Source organism: Scyliorhinus torazame, chromosome 10 (genome assembly GCF_047496885.1).
Source record: "Scyliorhinus torazame isolate Kashiwa2021f chromosome 10, sScyTor2.1, whole genome shotgun sequence".
In the NCBI taxonomy this organism is placed as follows: Eukaryota; Metazoa; Chordata; class Chondrichthyes; order Carcharhiniformes; family Scyliorhinidae; genus Scyliorhinus; species Scyliorhinus torazame.
In genome coordinates this window covers 102092278-102112163 of record NC_092716.1, presented here as the reverse complement: position 1 = coordinate 102112163, position 19886 = coordinate 102092278, and the positions used below count along the sequence as shown (strand labels likewise).

General features: G+C 42.4%; 1 protein-coding gene across 1 annotated transcript in view; it reads left to right on the top strand.

Moving 5' to 3' along the window:
- The window catches only part of LOC140430238 (diacylglycerol O-acyltransferase 1-like), a 475807-nt gene extending 456149 nt beyond the window's left edge, over nt 1–19658 (top strand). Inside the window, exons 16-19 of the mRNA XM_072517667.1 lie at nt 4473–4538; nt 11803–11890; nt 17132–17194; nt 19503–19658. Of these exons, the coding sequence (XP_072373768.1) occupies nt 4473–4538; nt 11803–11890; nt 17132–17194; nt 19503–19658 (373 nt within the window). The remainder of the gene's footprint in view (nt 1–4472; nt 4539–11802; nt 11891–17131; nt 17195–19502) is intronic.
- The last annotated feature ends 228 nt before the right edge of the window (nt 19659–19886 follow it).

Below are 19886 nucleotides of genomic sequence, written 5' to 3'. Positions count from 1 at the left end.
TAGATGTGGGAAATGCTGTTCCAATCAAACAACAGCAATATAGACTTAACCCTTTAAAATTGGCACAGGTTAATAAAGAGATTGAAAGTATGCTTAAAAATGACATAATTGAAGTGGGTTGCAGCCAATGGAGCTCACCCATAGTGATGGTACCAAAACCGGACGGTACCCAACGGTTGTGTGTGGACTATAGAAACGTTAATGCAGCTACAAGAACAGACTCTTATCCTATCCCACGTTTGGAGGATTGCATTGAGAAAGTGGGACAATCAGCTTCTATTTCCAAATTGGATTTACTCAAAGGTTACTGGCAAGTACCTTTATCCGATAGGGCGAAGGAGATTTCAGCTTTTGTGACTTCAGATGGTATATACCAATTGAAAGTTATGCCATTTTGTATGAAAAAGGCCCCAGTCACATTTCAACGGTTAACTAACAAAATTGTTTCAGGATTACCCAATTGTGCGTATACATCGACGATCTGGTAATTTTTAGCCAGACATAGACAGAACATTTGAAGCATTTGATGGAGTTATTCGATCAACTTCAGGAGGCGGGTTTGGTGATAAACCTAGCCAAAAGTGAATTTGGAAACGCCCAAGTCATTTTCCTTGGCCATACAATCGGACAGGTGTGCCAATTTTTTGAAGTGTGGTCGCTCCACTGACGGACTTGCTGAAGAAGTGTAACAAATTCCAGTGAACATCGGAGTGTCAACAGGTATTTGATGGCCTGAAGGCTGTGTTAGCCATCCCAAATTACACAAAACCATTCAAAGTGGCTGTTGATGCGAGTGATGTGGGTGTAGGTGCGGTGCTTCTACAAGACGACGACAAAGGGCTAGAGCGGCCTATTGGTTATTTTTTTTAAAAACTGAATTCTCGCCAGAAGACGCATTCCACGATTGAGAAGGAGACTTTGAGCTTGGTGCTGACTTTGCAACATTTTCAAATTTATGTGACCAACAATCTGTCTAACACAATTATCTATACTGATCATAATCCACTGACGTTTTTGGCGCGATTCCGGAATAACAATGCCAGTCTGTTTCGATGGAATTTATTGTTACAGCCATTTCATTTAAAAATTATACATGTGGCAGGACGAGAAAACGTGATAGCCGATGCTTTGTCAAGAATGTGATGACGAGTTACAAGATGAAGAACTGAAATGAACTATGTTATTATGCCTGTTTGCCTGTGTTGTTTTTTAAAAATGAAAAAGTATATTTACTGTCTGCATTTCTTAAAGGATTGTGAAAAGGTGAAAAATGAAACCATCTTGAAGTTGATGGGGTTTTTTTTCTGGCGGGGGGGGGGAGGTGTCATGGGAATGTCACTTTAAGAAATGTTTGTCTGCTCAAGTGGCTGCAGTGATGTCAGAGTGTGGGTGGAGCTGAGCTCTGGCTCTGCTTTTTAGTTTCGCTTTGAGGAAAAGTTTGTGTGTGTCTGTATCTTTTAGTTTTGGAGAAGCTGCAATCACAGCAGGATGTGTGTGGATCTCTGCAAGCTTATGAATGTCCATTTGGTGATTTCAATGTGGTACCCGTTCTCAGTCGTGAAGTTTAGCCTGATGTCTTTCTGTACAAAGGGTTCTTTTTGTCTTATGGATGTTAAAAGGAAAGTTTAAGGATTACTTAGAGTGTTGCATTCTTTGGGGTGTATTTGAATTGATGATTGCTAAGATGTTCACTGTATGTTTTAAAAAGGTTAACTGAGTTCAGAGAATAAATGTTGTTTTGCATTAAAAATTATTTTTCAATTTCTGCTGCACCACACCTGTAGAGTGGGCTGTGTGCTCCCCATACCACAATCAAGTCTTGTGTCAGGTGAACTCCATGATACACTTTGGGGTTCTCTAAACCCTGGCCCATAACACAGGCAAGTGGATAATTTCATCACACTCCTGACTTATGTCTTGGCAATGATGGACAAGCTTTGGTGAGTCAGGAGGTGAATTACTTGCTGCAAGATTCCTCACCTCTGTCCTGCTCTTGTAACCACATTATTTATCTGACTACCCTATTTCAGTTTCTGATCGGTGGTAACCCCCATGATGTCAATTGTGCAGGATTCAGAGATGGTAATCCCATTGAATGTCGAGGGTCGATGTTTAGATTCTCACTTATTGGAGATGGTCATTGCCTGGTAGTTGTGTGGTGTGAATATCCCTTGGCATATGACAGCCCAAGCCTGGATACCATCCAGGTCTGCTTCAATATCTGTGAAGTTGCAAATGTTGCTGAACATTGTTTAGTCATTAATGAACATCCCCACTTCTGACCTTATGATGGAAGGGAGATCACTGATGAAGCAGCTGAAGATAGTTGGACCTAGGACACGACCCTGAGAAACTCCTGCAGTGATGTCCTGAAACTGAAATGATTGACATCCAAACACCACAACTATCTTCCTTGGTGCTAGGTCGCCAACCAGCAAAGGTATTTCCCCTCATTCCTATTGACTTAATTTTTGCTGGGGCTCCTTGATGCCACACTTGGTTAAATGCTACCTTGATGTCAAGGGCAGTCAGTTTCATGTTGTTTCTGGAATCCAGCTCTTTTATCCATGTCTGTGAACCAAGGCTATAATGAGGTCATGAACTGAATGACCCTGACAAAACACAACCTGAACATCAGTGAGCAGGTTATTGCTAAGCAAGTGCCGCTTGATAACTATTGATGCTCCTTTCCATCAATTGGTTAGTGGTCCTAAAGTCCTCACGTTCCACTCACTATTCTGACCGGGGGTCTCTCACCAGCCGCCCCCAACCCCCCTGCCCTGCCCCTCTTATCTGTCATCATCATAGCCCCGGGTCCTGCCCCTCAGGCCTGACCCGCCCCATCCTTTTGTTACATCCGAAACCTCCCCTCCCCCCCCATACTAGAATCCCCCCCCATCCACTTCCTCTTTCAAGCACCTCTACCAGTATCAGTCCCATTCCCCCCACCTTTCACACCTCCCAGGCCCATTGAAACTTGTTCAACCAGGTTCCAACGACTGCGGCCCCTCCCTCCACCACACTCCCGTTCACTAGCCAACCTTCGCTTGCTAGTACGGAGGCCCCTGCCGGCCCCCCTCCTCCATAACCCAGTCCCAGAAAAACAAACAAAACCAGTGCAAAACTGCACCCCCAAAAAACAGACATAAACCCAAAGCCCAATATACTTGTAACCAATTATAAATAAAGGTAAACTACACTCCCCATTCAACCAACCCAAAACCCATACATTCCCATCAAAAACGAGAAACAACGAAGAGATAAAGACAAAGCACAGACCCCATGCCCTCAATCCAAGTCCCAATTCCAGTCCCATCTCTCATTTCAACCACAATTCTTTGGCCTTCATGACGTCTCCGCCGCCTCCACTGTCTCGAAGTAGAAATCCCTTGAGTTGTGCATCACCCTCAACTTCGCCAGGTAGATCACTCCAGCTAGCTTCATGCAGTTGCTGTACAGTGCCGCCTTCACCTGTCAGAAGGCCACCTGCCTTCTCACCAGTTCCACGTATACATCAAATACCAATACCTTCCCACTTCATCTCTCATCTTTACTTTGCCCAACTCACGACCTTCTCCTTCCCATGAAACTTATGGAAGCAGGTTATTACTGCCCTTGGTGTCTCACTTGCTTTTGGCTTCGGCCTGAGCGACCAATGTGCCCTGTCCAGCTCAAATTGGGAGGGTTGCACCCCTACCCTAACAGCTCTGCCAGCATCTTTGCAAAGTACTCGGTCGGTCTCGGGCCCTCCACCCCCTCAGGCAGGCCCATGATCCGATTTTGCCACCTTGACCTGTTCTTCAGGTCCTCCACCTTGGCTCTGAGCCCTTTGTTAGCCTCCGCCACCCTCTGCAGCTCCTCACCCATCGAGGTGAACTGGTCACTGTGCTGTGTCAGAGCCTCCTCTACCCCTTCAACCTCTCTCCTTTCTCCCATACCTTGGTCTTTACCGGGACAATCGCCACCTCCACCCACTCTTTCATCGCAGCCATCATCTCCCTCTGCAGCACCTCCGTGTGCTTGGTGAATTGCCTCTCAAACTGCACAGCCATCACCTCAGTCAGAATTTCCACTGTGAAGGGAGTGACCCCAATCAGCGATCCACCCTCGCCATCTTTCTTCCCACCGGACTCACCAACTCACTCAATGGCAAACTTTCGCTCGCCCTCTTCTTTCCTGTGCGCTTCTTCTGGGACTTTGACTCTCCTACCTTCCTATACCAGCTCATTCAAAAATTGCCCCTGATACCAGGCATTAAAGTCCAAAAACCAGAGCCTCAAGCAGGAGCCTCAAACGTGCGACCTCCACCCACATGTCGCCACCGGAAGTCCAGCAGCTGATTCTCTTAATGAAGTAATAGTTAAATGTGCAATTGTATCACTATCTAATGTATTTCTGACTTTGTGAATAGAAGCAATGAAAGACTTGTCAAGGAAATATTGACAGTTTTAACACTTTTGTATTCTGTACAGGAACTCAGAGACTCTCACTTATTTCTGGTCAAACTCGAATATTATTCTACACAAGTGGTACCTGAGGTAAAGTTAAAATCTCAAGATCTTGTAGGTGTGCTTAAATTTGCATTTAAAGAAACCTAAAAGTTACTGGTGGTATAACTCAAATGCCTGAACTGTTAAAGAGCTACAGTAAACGTTTGATTGGCACCCCATCCACCACCTAAAACATTCACTCCCTTCACCACAGTTGCACACGGATACAGGATGTACTATCAACAAGATGCACTGCAGCAACTCGTCAAAGCTTCTTTGACAGCACCCTCCAAATCCACCTAGAAGTGCATGGGCAGCAGGTTCATAGCAACCCCACCACTTCCAATTCCCTCTCCAACTCAAATGCTATCCTGACTGAGAAATTTATCACTGTTTCTTTGCACTTTTCAATATCCTGGAACCCTTTATCTGACGGCACTGTGAGGTGGCTTCACCACATGGAATGCTGTGGTTCAAGAAGGCAGCTCACCACTGCCAAGGGCAATTAATAGGGGCAATAAATGCTGGCCTTGCCAGCGATGCCCACATCCCACAAATACATTTTTAAAATAATTTTGAGAAATCCATTGTAAAATTAAGAAATAACATGCATTTATATAGCATATTACCACCTCTTCAGAATATCCAAAAAATTTCAATTAATTACTTTTAGTGCAGTCACTGTTTTCACATTGACAAAGGCTGCTGCCAAATTTCATATAGCAAGGTTTCTCAAGCAGAAAATGAACAGCTAACATTTTGGATGGCGCTGGTTGAAAGGAAAACATACGAGAATATATTCTTCAATCATGACCATTCAAATGCATCCATCAGAACAGACCAACTTGGACCCAGTTTGATATTGCCTTTAAATGATGGCACATTGGGCAATGAAATACCCATTAGTACTGCATTGAAATGTCTGTCTATATTATGTGTTTACTTCCTGGAGTAAAGCTTAATAAATGTAATTGTATAGCTGAAAGGCAATATTGGTGCCAATGAGCCTAATTGTAGTGCTTACTTCCAACCTATTTTTCATACACTGCTAAATTGCAGATCAGTGGAGATTTGTGTTCTGCAGTGCTGAAGTTATGCATTAGGCTAAATAATAAAGATGATGCAGGGTAGATATATACCTGCTTGCATAGGAATTCCCATTATGCCTTCTACAGTTTGCATTTATATATTGCCTTTATGGGGAAAAATACATTGTAATAAAGAAACAGAAGAGACAAAAAGGACACCCAGTTAAAGAATTAACTATGGGAAATGTTGGCAAAAAGCTTGGTCAAAGTTGATTTATGAAGAATGAAAAGCCAGCCAGGAAATCATTGGAATAGTCTGGTATGGAGGTGAATTGGCACAGCTGGAAATGTGGAGAAGGATGGGACTCCCTGCACATAAAAGACAAGACAATGTCAACCCAGCCAATTACTGTCCCATCGGTCTATTCTCGATAAGTAATGGAAGGGGCCATGATCACTGCTTAGCAATAACCTGCTCACTGATGCTCAGTTTGGGTTCCGCGGAGGTCACTCAGTTCCTGACAATACTATAGCCTTAGTTCAAACATGGACAAAAGCGCGGAACTGCAGAGGCGAGAGTGACCCTTGGCATCAAGGCAGCATTTGAGTGTGGAATCGAGGGGCCCTAGGAAAACTGGAGTTGATGCAAAGGAGAGGGAAAATCACCTACTGGGTGAAATCATACCTAGCATAAAAAGGAAGATAGTTGTGCTTGTTAGAAGTCAATCAGCTCAGTTCCACAACATCAGGGTAGTGGCCAAGTCCAAACATCTTCAGCTGTTTCATAAATGACCTTCTTTCCATCATAAGATCGGAAGTGGGGATGTTCACTGATGGTTATGATGGACATTAGGGTCAACAAACTAAGGGTACACTGTGGCACATGGTGACTGGAGGTTGTGAGGTTGGCAGAGGCACGAACTGAGAAGGGCCACCTTGGTGGGATCTTTTTGGCCTTTGATGTTAATTGTCACGTGGAATTGCTTCCAAATCCGTTGTTTGGGGATCAAGCTAATGGATGCTAGATTGGATAAGATGGTGATTGGTCCAGCAATCATCAGTACCTGTCATGATACCAGTGATGTGGACATCTGCATGACCCCTTGCTTGAATTTTTTATTTTATTTTAAAATTTAGAATACCCAATTGTTTTTTTCCAATTAAGGGGCAATTTAGCATGGCCAATTCACCTACCCTGCACATCTTTGGCTTGTGGGGGTGAGACCCACGCAGACACGGGGAGAATGTGCAAACTCCATACAAACAGTGGGCAGGGGGCCGGGATCGAACTTGGGCCCTCAGCGCCATGAGGCAGCAGTGCTAACCACTGTGCCACCCACCCTTGCTTGAATTTTGACATAATTGGGCAAGTGCCAATTGAATCAATAGAGTTTGGATTTGGGTTTGTCACATGTACCGAGGTACAGTGAAACATATTGTTCTACATACAGTCCAGACACATGAAAAAACATAGGACATACGATGGATACACAATGTAAATACATAGACACAGACATTGGGTGAAGCATACGGAGTGCAGTGCTACTCAGTAGAAAAGATGTGTGGAGAGAACAGTTCAGTCCACAAGAGGGTCATTCAGGAGTCTGGTAACTACGGAAAATAAGCTGTTTTTGAATGTTAGTGCTTGTTCTCAGATTTTTATATCTCCTGCTTGATGGAAGAGGTTGGAAGAGAGAAGAACCCCATTGTGGGAGGGGTCTTTGATTATGCTGCCCTCTTTCCCAAGGCAACGGGAGGTGTTGACAGAATCAATGGATGGGAGGTGGCTTTATGTGACAGACTGGCCTGTGTTCACAACTGTCTGTAGTTTCTTATGGCATTGGGCTGAGCAATTGCCATACCAGGCTGTGATGCAGTCAAATAGGATGCTTTCTGTGGTGCATCTGTAAAAATTGCGGAGAGTCAATGTGGACATGCCAAATTTCCTTAGATTCCTGAAGAATTATAGGCGCTGTATTTTCTTGGTCATAGTGTAGTGGGGCGTAGCGTCGATGTGGGTGGACTAGGACAGATTGTTGGTGATGTGCACACTTAGGAATTTGAAGCTGTCATCAACACCATTGATGCAGACAGGGGTGTGTATACTTCGCTTCCTGAAATCAATCACCAGCTCCTTAGTTTTGCTGACGCTGAGGGGGAGATTGTTGTCGTTACACCATGTCATTAGGTTTTCTATCTCCTTCCTGTACTCTGACTCATCGTTAAGGGGCTGGTTTAGCACACTGGGCTAAATCGCTGGCTTTTAAAGCAGACCAAGGCAGGCCAGCAGCACGGTTCGATTCCCGTACCAGCCTCCCCAAACAGCGCCGGAATGTGGCGACTAGGGGCTTTTCACAGTAACTTCATTTGAAGCCTACTTGTGACAATAAGCAATTTTCATTTCATTTCGTTGTTCACGATCCGACCCACTACAGTCATGTCATCAGCAAACATGTAGATGGAGTTGGAGCCAAATTTTGCCCCATAGCCGTGTGTGTATAGGGAGTATAGTAGAGGGCTAAGTATGCAGACTTGCAGGACACCGATATTGAGGACTATCGTGGAGGCGGTGTTGTTGTTTATCCTTACTGATTGTAGTCTATGGGTCAAGAAGTCGCTGATCCAGTTTCAGAGGGAGGAGCCAAGTCCTAGGTTTTGGAGTTTTCATACGAACTTGGCTGGGATTATGGTGTTAAAGGCGGAGCTGTAGTCAATGAATAGGAGTCTAAGGTAGAGATCCTTGTTGTTGAGATGCTCCAGGGATGAGTGTAGGTATGCATCTTTGAGATTTTCAAGATGTGCTTTAAATGTTTTAATTGTCATTGGGTAGAGGATGGATTCCGTTTCCAACTGCTGTGCGCTCCATGACTTTGCGCTGTCAGGAGGACTCACCAAGCAGAGCATAAGCGGAATGCTGAAAAAAAGGAAAAGAGACAAGAATCTGGAGTTGTCCTCCCCTTAGAGCAGAGAAAGTTAAGAAGAGACTTGCTGGTGGTATCCAAAATCATGAATGGATTTTACAGAGTAAACAAGGAAAATCTATTTCTAGTGGCAGAAAGGTCAGTAATCTGAGGACGTAGATTTAAGGTGATTGGCAAAAGAACCAGAAGTGACATATTAAGGATTTTTTTTTTAACATGAGTTGTGATCTAGAAACTGTCTGTAAAGGTGGTTGAAGCAGATTTAATAACATTCAAAAGAGAATTGGATAAATATTTGAAGAAATAAAACTATAAGTGTTACAGACAGGAGTTGATCAATTTAAGCAGTCCTAATTTTCATCTTACCACCTATCTGTAAATAGAAGGTGCTTTAAATATTTTTTTAAGAATAAGCTGTGGCGTATTTTCCAAATCCTTCGGTTTTTGTGTGATCCGATTTTACTGATAACAGCAAACTCAAGTTAGGATATACTCAGAATGCGAGTTTCTTTTTCATATTCAAAAGAAAGGAGTGCTCACAACTTCTCACTCCACATTTATGCAATAAAAGGAGGGGGGATAGAGACAGAAAGGGAGGTTTCAGAGTCCCACGATCAGAGTCCAATGAGAAAGGCTTACATGTATGCATTCAATGGTCAGCTTACTGGTGTTACAAATTTTGCTTTTTCAGGTGGCATTGGTGTCGCAAAATAAAGTAGGCATGCAGACGTGACATCAGATCTGTAGGCAATGATGCAAAATCTTTCAGTAGAGTCAGGCATATGGGCCTGTAGTCTAACCTGGACAAAACTTGATGCTGAAATAGGATGCAAAGGAATCCTGTGGGATAATGGCTACCCTGATCCGATCATTTTACACTCTCATGCAAACTCATGAACAGGCACAAGGTCATCACTTTCTGCTCTAAAAAGTACCCAGTCAACCTCAGATTAACCTGGAAGGGCAAAGTATCTCAGATATGCGAGCAAGTAAAGTTAGCTGTTTCACACTGCTACTATACAGTGTCAACATAAGCAGCATTCACAATTAACAGGATGCTGCCACCAAGCCAAAAAGAAGCTCTGCTTATCACACAAATGAGTATTGTAGTATTTGAATTTCAGTGCCAGTGTAATGTTAGGGCCGTAGGGCCCAAAGACTGGCTGGCCAGATCAAACAGTTCCACTGTTCGCAACAATATAGGAACATAAGAACTAGGAGCAGGAGTAGGCAATTCAGCCCCTCCGCCATACAATCATGGCTGATTGCCTATCGGCCTCAACTCCACTTTCCTGCCCATTCTCCATTACCCTTCACGCCAATACTAATTACAAATTTGGAGGTAGCACGGTGATGTAGTGGTTAGCACTGCTGCCTCAAGGCGCCGAGGATCCGGGTTTGATCCTGGCCCCGTGTCACTGTCCGTGTAGAGTTTGCACGTTCTTCCCTGCGCAGGTCTCACCCCCACAACCCAAAGATGTGCAGGGTAGGTGAATTGGCTACGCTAAATTGAATCTTTCTTGGGAAAAAGAGAATCGAGTACTCTACATTTGTATTGAAAAAACTAATTAAAAATCTGTCCATCTCCTTAAATGTACTCAATGTCCCATCAACAACTGCTCTCTGGCGTAGTGAATTCTGCAGATTCACAACCCTTTGGGAGAAGTAACTTTTCCTCATCTCTATTTTATATCTGTTACACCTTATCCTAAAACTATGACCTCCCATTCTATATTTCCCACAAGACGAGGCATCTGCTCTATACCTCAATTAGATCTCCTCTCATTCTTCTAAATTCGAGCATAAACTGTTCAGTCTTTCTTCACAAACCCCTTAACTCTGGAATCAATCTAGTGAATATCCTCTGAACTTCCTCTAATGAAATCTCATCCCTCCTCAAATAAGAGGACCAGAAATGCACTCAATCCTCCAGGTGCGGTCTCATCAATGCCTTATACATTTGCAGCAACACTTTTCTACTTTTGTACTCTATTCCTTTAGCTTTAAAGGCTAAAATTCCATTTGCCTTCCTTTTTACCTGCTGTACCTCATACTAGTTTTCTGCGATTATAGTGCAAGGACACCCAGATCCTTCTGGATCGAAGCACTCTGAATTTTCTCTTCATTTAGATAAGTTGCCTTTCCATTTTTCCAAATAAAATGGATAACTGCACACTTATCCACGTTAAACTCCATCTGCCAAAATTTGACACACTCTCCTGACCTACCTATATCCATTTGTAAATTTAAAATTATTCATTTACATTTACTATCACAAATAATTGTTTCTGGAAGCTTGTCCACCACTGAGGTTAAATTGACTGATGCATGTAACAAAAATGATTAAGTAATCATGGGTGTCTTTAATCTACGTGTAGACTAGGAAACCAAATTGGCAATAGTACGGTGGTGGGTGAATTCTTGGGATGTGTACAACCTGCCTTTAGACCACTATGTCAAGGAACCAGCTAGGGACAGACTGTCCTAGATTTGGTGTTGTGCAATAAGAAAGGATTAATTCACAATCTTGCTGTGTGGGGTCCTTTAGGGAAGTGACCATACTATTATAGAATTATTCCTTAGGATGGAAAGCGGAGTAATCCAGTCTGAAAGTAGGTTCCTAAATCTAAACAAAGGAAACTACAAGGTATGAGGAGTGAGTTGGCTGCGATAGATTGGTAAACTTATAAAAAGCAGAATGGTGAAGAGCAATAGCTAATATTTAAGGAATGAATACATGTAATGTAACAGAATACATTCCTTTCTGGCGCAAAAACACAATAGCTAAAACAGCCCAATCATGTCTGACAAAACAAATTAAGGACAGGATTGAATCCAAAGAGGAGTCATATAAAGTTACTACAAAAAGTAGCAAGCCCAAGGATTGGGAGCATTTTAGAATTCAGCAAAGAGACAAAGAGGGAAAAAATAGAGTATGCGAGTAAACTTGCAAGGAACATAAAATCAGACTATAAAAGCTTCTATAAGTCTGTGAAAAGAAAAAGATTGGTGAAGACAAATAAAGGTTCCCTGCAGTCAGAGATGGGAGAATTTCTAATGGAGAACAAGGAAAATGGCAGAGCAATCAAACAACTACTTTAGTTCGATCTTGAATTGGTTGACCGCCATCATCCTACCATTATGCCAGTTAAGAATTAGAATAGTCTTAGGCAATATACAGGAGATCTTACCTCAAAAGGTGTAAAAGTACTTTGGTGAGTATAACAGAAAAAATTAGAACAGATAGATAAATTGACTTAATATATTTTATAACTTTTAGTATAAAGATATGATAGCAGAATAGATTGAACAATAATTCATTTGGATGCTACAACGAAGATTATTCTTTTTATTATGCAACAGACATGTTTACAGACCACTGATTGAGAAGGGTTATTCAAAATGGGAAGCACAAACCTCAGTATTCATACTATCAGCATTATATCATGAGGTATGTGAGAACAGGCTTTAAGGGGCATTGTTAAAGAGGGTTTAAACCCCAGATAGCCTTTTTGTAATGATGATATGAAAATAACAGAATGTTTTTAAAGTGTCATTCCCTTTTTAATATGTGAAAATTACATGATGCACACTATTTATAAACTGTTGTAAGAAACTTGCCTCGTGGCTAGACAGAAATGCTGCTGTCTCAATAACATATATTACATTACATCTTCTGCCTGCTAGATGACAGGGGCTAGTTTAGATCAGTCGGCTGAACAGCTGGTTTGTGATGTAAAGGAATGCCAACAGCATGGGTTCAATTCCCATACTGGCTCAGGTTATTAATGAAGGCCCTGCCTTCTCAACCCTGGCCTTTACCCGAGGTGTGGTGATACTCAGGTTAAATCACCGAAAATCAGCTTTCCCCCTCAAAAGGGAAAAGCTGCCTATGGTCTTCTGGGACTGTGGAGACTTTACTTACTTTATATGGCTGAACAAAAAGTTAGAGAAGCAGTATAAAGTTCTGGGGCGAAATTCTCCAGAAAAGGCGTGATGTCCGCCGACTGGCGCCCAAAACGGCGCAAATCAGTCGGGCATCACGCCGCCCCAAAGGTGCGGAATTCTCCACGTCTTTGGGGGCCGAGCCCCAACCTTAAGGGGCTAGGTTGGCGCCGGACGAATTTCTGCCCCCCCAGCTGGTGGAAAAGGCCTTTGGTGCCTCGCCAGCTGGCGTGGAAATGACATCTCGGGGCGGCGCAAGCGCGGGAGCGTCAGCAGCCGCTGACGGCATTCCCGCGCATGCGCAGTGGAGGGAGTCTCTTCTGCCTCCGCCATGGTGGAGACCATGGCGGAGGCGGAAGGGAAAGAGTGCCCCCACGGCACAGGCCCGCCCGTGGATCGGTGGGCCCTGATCGCGGGCCAGGCCACCGTGGGGGCACCCCCCGGGGCCAGATCGCCCCGCGCCCCCCCCCCCCAGGACCTCGGAGCCCGCCCGCGCCGCCTTGTCCCGCCGGTAAGGTAGGTGGTTTAATCTACGCCGGCGGGACAGGCATTTTAGCGGCGGGACTTCGGCCCATCCGGGCCGGAGAATCGCGCGGGGGGGGGGGGGGGGGGGGGGGGCCGCCAACCAGCGCAATTCCCGCCCCCGCCAAATCTCCGGTGCCGGAGACTGCGGCAACCGGCGGGGGCGGGATTCACGCCAGCCCCCGGCGATTCTCCGACCCAGCGGGGGGGGTGGGAGAATCTCGCCCCAGGTCTTTTTTCTGCTGATCTATCCTTAATAATAATCTTTATTGTCACAAGTAGGCTTACATTAACACCATTTAAAAAAAAGTAAATTTAGAGTACCCCATTCATTTTTTCCAATTAAGATGCAATTTAGCATGACCAATCCACCTCCTCTGCACATCTTTCGGTTGTGGGGGAGAAACCCATGCAAACACGGGGAGAATGTTCAAACTCCACACGGACAGTGACCCAGAGCCAGGATCAAACCTGGGACCTCGGCGCCGTGAGGCAGCAGTGCTAATCACTGCGCCACCGTGCTGCCCCTTACATTAACATCTTGACCTCAAAACCCCTGCTCTCCCAACGTCTTAAGAGCTCAATGGAGTCGCACACTTTAGGAACTTTCAAGCGGTTATTTGATAGGCACATGGAGCACACCAGAATGACAGGGAGTGGGATAGCTTGATCTTGGTTTTGGACATTGCTCGGCACAACATCGAGGGCCAAAGGGCCTGTTCTGTGCTGTACTGTTCTATGTTCTATGTACAATGGACCACAAGATTAGCACTTGACATGTGAGACTCCTTCTCCCTCCAGTGCCAATATCATTAATCCCAGAAGTACTCATTATCCAAACAAAAACTAACCACATTCAGCACCTCATAAGCCTCAGATCCACCTCTGCATGAAGCCTAACTCTACTACCAAGAAAATTCTAGTTCTATTACTCCGCAAAAGGTACAGAATTCTGAAAGGTTCTTGTTACAAATTTAGAAGTTGCTTTAGATATGTTCTAAGGTACAGCGCTGCTGACCACTATGGTAAACAGTCTGAGATTTTAGGGATGTGCCTGTACGCATCAATATCTATAATAACTATAAATATAATATAAATATATCAATAATAATAATCTTTATTGGCACAAGTAGGCTAACATTAACGCTGCAATGAAGTTACTGTGAAAAGCCCCTGCCTGTTCGGGTACACAGAATTCAGAATGTCCAAATTACCTAACAGCATGTCTTTCGGGACTTGTGGGAGGCACCCGGAGGAAACCCATGCAGACACGGGGAGAACGTGCAGACTCCACACAGACAGTGACCCATCGAACCTGGGACCCTGGAGGTGTGAAGCAACAGTGCTACCCTCTGTGCTACCATGCTGCAATAACTATTCAATAACACAGGAATCAGCAACCTCTCAAAAGTGGTGTGACAAGTCTTTATTTATTCACTCTAATGTTTTATGTGCCACTAATAAATTTAAACGTTCATAAAATCTCAATATAATCAAACTACTGTTGTATGTAAAGTAAATAGGGTTTTGAAATGCTTAAGAAGCTTCATTTAAAATTAAAATGCAGATCTTACAAATTTCATGTGCAGTAAGAAGTCTTACAACACCAGGTTAAAGTCCAACAGGTTTGTTTCGAATCACTAGCTTTCGGAGCACTGCTCCTTCCTCAGGTGAATGAAGAGGAAGGTTCCAGAAACATATATATATAGACAAAGTCAAAGATGCAAGACGATACTTTGACTGCGAGCCTTTACAGGTAATTAAGTCTTTACAGATCCAGAGAGAGGGGTAATTACAGGTTAAACAGGTGTGAATTGTCTCAAGCCAGGACAGTTGGTAGGAATTTGCAAGCCCAGGCCAGATGGTGGGGGGGGTGAATGTAATACGACATGAATCCAAGGTCCCGGTTGAGGCCGTACTCATGTGTGTGGAACTTGGCTATAAGTTTCTGCTCGGCGATTCTGTCGGCTTGCGAAATCCTACCAACTGTCCTGGCTAGAGACAATTCACATCTCTTTAACCTATGATTACCCCTCTCTCTGGATGTAAAGACTTAATTACCTGCAAAGGCTCGCATTCAAAGTATTCGTCTTTCATCTTTGACTTTGTCTATATGTATGTTTCTGGAATCTACCTCTTCATTCACCTGAGGAATGAGCAGTGCTTTGAAAGCTAGTGATTCGAAACAAACCTGTTGGACTTTAACCTGGTGTTGTAAGACTTCTTACTGTGCTCACTCCAGTCCAACGGCAGCATCTTTATGTGATCCTTGCCCTTGTTCAATTTTTCAACGTACGGAACATATTTGGATATTTAAAGTTGCACACAGACTTCTGGGTGATCAGTTGTTAACTGGCTCCGAGAAGATCAGAGCACTGACTTCATGTGTGAAAATACCTGTTCACACAGGTATGTGAATCCAAATGCTGAAAACATTCCAAAGCCAATTTTCTTCAGTTAAATTTCTCTGGTAGGGACATCCTGCAGGTCAGAATAGAATCCCCATGATCTTTCTTGGTAGCTTCAAGTGCACTTTGATGTTGACAATTCTGAGCTTTTTAATTCAATGAGAAAACCCTCAATATATCCTGCTGCACCCTGTCCCAGTATAGTCGGGTTGAGTTGAATGTTTGCTTCTATAAAGCAAAATGAGTTTCAGTGAACACAAATTTGAATGGCACAAAAGTGAGCAATCTTACTGGAATGTGAAGTGGGTGCTGGACTGGAAAGTTGAAATAAGAAATATTTGCAGAAGTGGGTGATCTTTCTGCAGCTGAGATTGAAGTGCATTGTTGGGGAAGCTTTACCTTGCAGTTATGCTCTCCTGTTGGACATTGATAACGATGCCAGAACAGGAAAACAAATTTGAATCCCTGTGTACTAATATTCGCAAAAAATATAACCTCAAAGTAAACATTAAGCTAAAAGATTAATATCCCTCGCCACATGTTATGTATTATGTGACACTTTTGTTTTTTTACAATCACACCAAACACACAAGGTCAAAAATGCAGTGTTTTGTCCAATAGGGATGTAAGCAGCAAATCGGGACTTTTCATGCTGTTAATTGGACGAGTGTGAGTGCCACTTAAAATAATATTGCACGCCATCTTTGGCACACGTTGACGACCCCTGCAATAGTATAACCTGATCTGTAACAGTAGAGTCCCCTTGCAGATTGAGTCTTTCACATGTCCCCTCACATGCACTTCTCCACTCTTTTCAAAGGTGGACTGAAGCATTTGGTGAGACAAAGATCAGATCCAAATCATTAAGCTGCTTTATTTCACACACAGTAAGTGAACAAATAGTTGACACAAATTCCACTGAATGTAATTTCACTTCTCAAAAAGGTGGTGGGGGAGGGGGAGGAGAGAGAAAAATAACAAACCATACACCTTGTTCCTTTCATGGGATAATGCAGTTTTTCATGCTTTCTTTTCAGAATACAGTGAAGGCTAACTCATGCCGTTTTTGCTTCCATGTTCTAACCAAGAGTAATAGCTTCATTAAAAAAAAATCCATGTTGAAAGGACAGGGATACACCAGCAGGAATGTCAAACAAACCAACTGTCCCCTCTCCAGGAGTCTATTCTCCAGAGATATCTCATGTTATACCCACATGAATAGTCCTCACCACAATGGTTGTGAATATTGGGATTTAACCAGCTGAGTCAAGATAATCATTTTTTTAACATCACTGCCCATTTTGACTCATTTGACTTTAATACACATTCCTCAATACGAGGAGCAGTTTGAAACCATGAGTGAAATTATTTTGTTTTAATAAATAACACTTAAACATACCAAACTTTTCAGTAAAAAAACTAAGTCTCAAAACATTAAATGTAAAAACACAAGATGATGTGTAAATCATTCTAAACTGCTGTAACAGCACAAAATAATGTATTTGCTGACATAGGGTTGGGTTTGTACAATTTTTAGATATCAGTGTCACCATTTAGAGATACTACAGCATTTTCGGGATCATAATGAAGGACATAATAATGAGCGAGTAGCAAACCTATGCAATAATGCCCTTTAAATTGGCCACAAGTGTGAACAGTATTTGTCTTACTGATGTTACCTGTAAAAACTGGTTTACAGTCAATATCAGCAATTTGTTTTTAACTCTATATGTTCCTGACTTGAATGAAATACGTGATTTCTTTTTTTTCCTTCTGAAGTAAATAAATATAGCATTTAAACATTTCTCTTGATGCAGTATATGATCGCAGCACCACTTCAGATGTTCCGCTTTTGGCTGTTTATGGAGATGATGGTACAGGTAAGGCTATATAACCCATGTTTGTGTGTTTGCTATCAGTATACATTACACACTGCTTTAGCAAAGACAAGTAATTTCCTATTGTAAATTTATGTTTTACTTTTAAGTAGAAGACCAGTCTGATTTCATTCAATGAAAATCTACCAGTGGTGGGGTGAGGGTGGCTTGACCACTGGAACAGAATCAATGAATTATTCTCCCATTGAAATAAATGGAAGGCAAATTCAGCAGGTTTGCTGGGGGCATGGGATCTTCCCTGCCAGAACTGCATTCTGGGCTTTGCCAATTTAAATCTCAGCTGGGAAGACAAAACACTACCACTAAAAGCCTGTTTTTGTCAAGTAAAATATTACGATTATTGTTAGCATGTTGCTTATATTGTTGAACTTGTAATTGAGAGAACTGACTAATAATCCAAAGAATGAGATCAAAACCCACCAAGGCAGGCAGTTGAGAATTTTATTTAAAATAGTCTGAGTAAAAAGGTATCAGCGAAAGTGACTATAAAGCGGTCAAATGCCATAAAAAAAATCATCTGGGTTGACTCATGTCCTTAAGGAAACCTGTTGTCCTTAGCCAAGTTTGCATACACGGTGAACCCAGTCTCACACCAGTGTGCTCGACTCTTGACTGTCCTCTGCAATGACCTAGCAAGCTTTCATGTTGTATCATATTGTTATGAAGCAACTAGAAATGAACATTAAGTGCCAGCCTCATCAGTGGTGCCCAAATCCCAAGAATGAATACATCAAAGTGAGGTTTATTAGTCCAGCTTTGTCACCAAATGTCAGCAGCAAACAATGTCAGCAGCAATCACAAGTTTAAATACAGCAGTGTAGATTAAGTGCAGAGCTTCTATAATGCATTTTTACCCTATCCTCAAAAGAGAGCGCAGCACACCAATGAGACATTCTTATTTCCTACAATTTTATTTCTGCCTTCGCAAATGAAATTGCCTAGCTGTGCCATTTATGCTCATTTAAGACTGTTGTGTTGTGAATCTGGATCCACTTTGAAATAAGGTGAGATTGCCAAAACATATCCAAATTGCAGACAGTGAGGAGAGTGAAAAGGTGACTTAGTAAATGTGGGGATCAATAGGATTTGATGCTGACAACGAATAGCAATACATTTCAAATTACAGCAAAACACAGTAAATTTGATTTCAAAACAAAAGTCTCAAACAGATCATGAAATATGCAGTATATCCTTGTTCAGATTATAATCCACATGCCAATAATGTGATTTATCTTTTTAAACTTTATTATTGTATATATCCCCCATAAACATGTTATTTGTTGGGTGACTGGGTGGTGCAGTATATTAAATACTGCATTCAAATTTAGCTCAGTTTGATGCAATGCAAGTCTTTCTTGTCTGCTGTCAAAAGCACCATGTGTGTCACTTGGTAGCATGGCGCCACAATACAAAACTGCTCATCACTTGGCATTATTGCCACTAAGTATAAATCTCACTCAAAAGGTTGCTGGATAGCTGCTATGAAAATCTGAGAATGTCACACAGCTATAGTACGAGTTATTTTTCTGAGATTGGAATATCAGTGAGGCACGATTAAGATTTTTAAAAATTTGCTCAAGGGATGTGGCAGATGCAGGTCAGACCTTCCATAATAACGGTGGCCTTCTGGAAGCACTGCGGAGCTTGTGGCAATGGTTCTATATCATTGTGTGAGGTAGCAATTGAGAAGAAATTAGATAATTGTCTAAGTTCGGATGGTATGTGACAGAGGAGAACTTGGGAGTTGATGTTGCTCCAGTTATATTGTTTCTCTTGCTGTTTGGGGTGATAGACATTTTAGGAGAGAAAGATGCAAAATACAAATTAGAAGATTAAAACATAGATAGGAAGAGCAATTTCCCCTTAGTGGAGGTGTCAATAATCAGGGGATTTAGAGGGGATTTGAGTAAAATCTTTTTCACCCAGAGGGTGGTGGGAATCTGGAACTCACTGCCAGGAACCCTCAATATTTAAGCATTTAGACGAGCACTTGAAACAACACAGCATACAAGGTTACTGACCAAGTGCTGGAAAATAGGATTAGAAGATGAGCTGAAGGGCCTCTTTTTGTGCTGTAAAAATGCTAACTGTTTAAAAAAAACTGATTTTGGATACTGAGCTATGAAAATGTTGTTGAAATGGCAATCTATATTGTAATGATGTACAAAATGCAAACTTTAACTTGCATAAGCTATTACAATTGTTCACCGCTGCTTTTATAATGGGCATTGTTTCTAATTAAGGATCTTCTAGAGTACTTTCCTAATGTTTAATTTGGTTTCTCCCCTAGGTTCCCACTGCATGGTTTCTAAGTAAATTTGTAAGAGGATTCTATGGAAATGCGATTGTGTGGGTTTGCATTATTTTAGGCCCTCCTTTGGTAGTGTATATGTATATCCATGATTACTATATGCTTCAAGGTCTTAAAGCAAATGAACAGAATTGAATAATAAAAGAAAACTTTAACTTATTTTGGGCTTCTCAGTTTTATTTTCTTCCTATGCAACTGCACTGCAAATTCTATGGTCTAAGCTTTCCGCACTGCTCGATTTTCTTCATTTTGCATTGGAGACTCTTGCAGATGGTCTTAAGGCATAAGGTTTAAGGGAGGAGAGTTGGATAAGGTCAGTCAACATCTTAACCCTTTACTTACTCAAGTAAGATAGAATTCTCT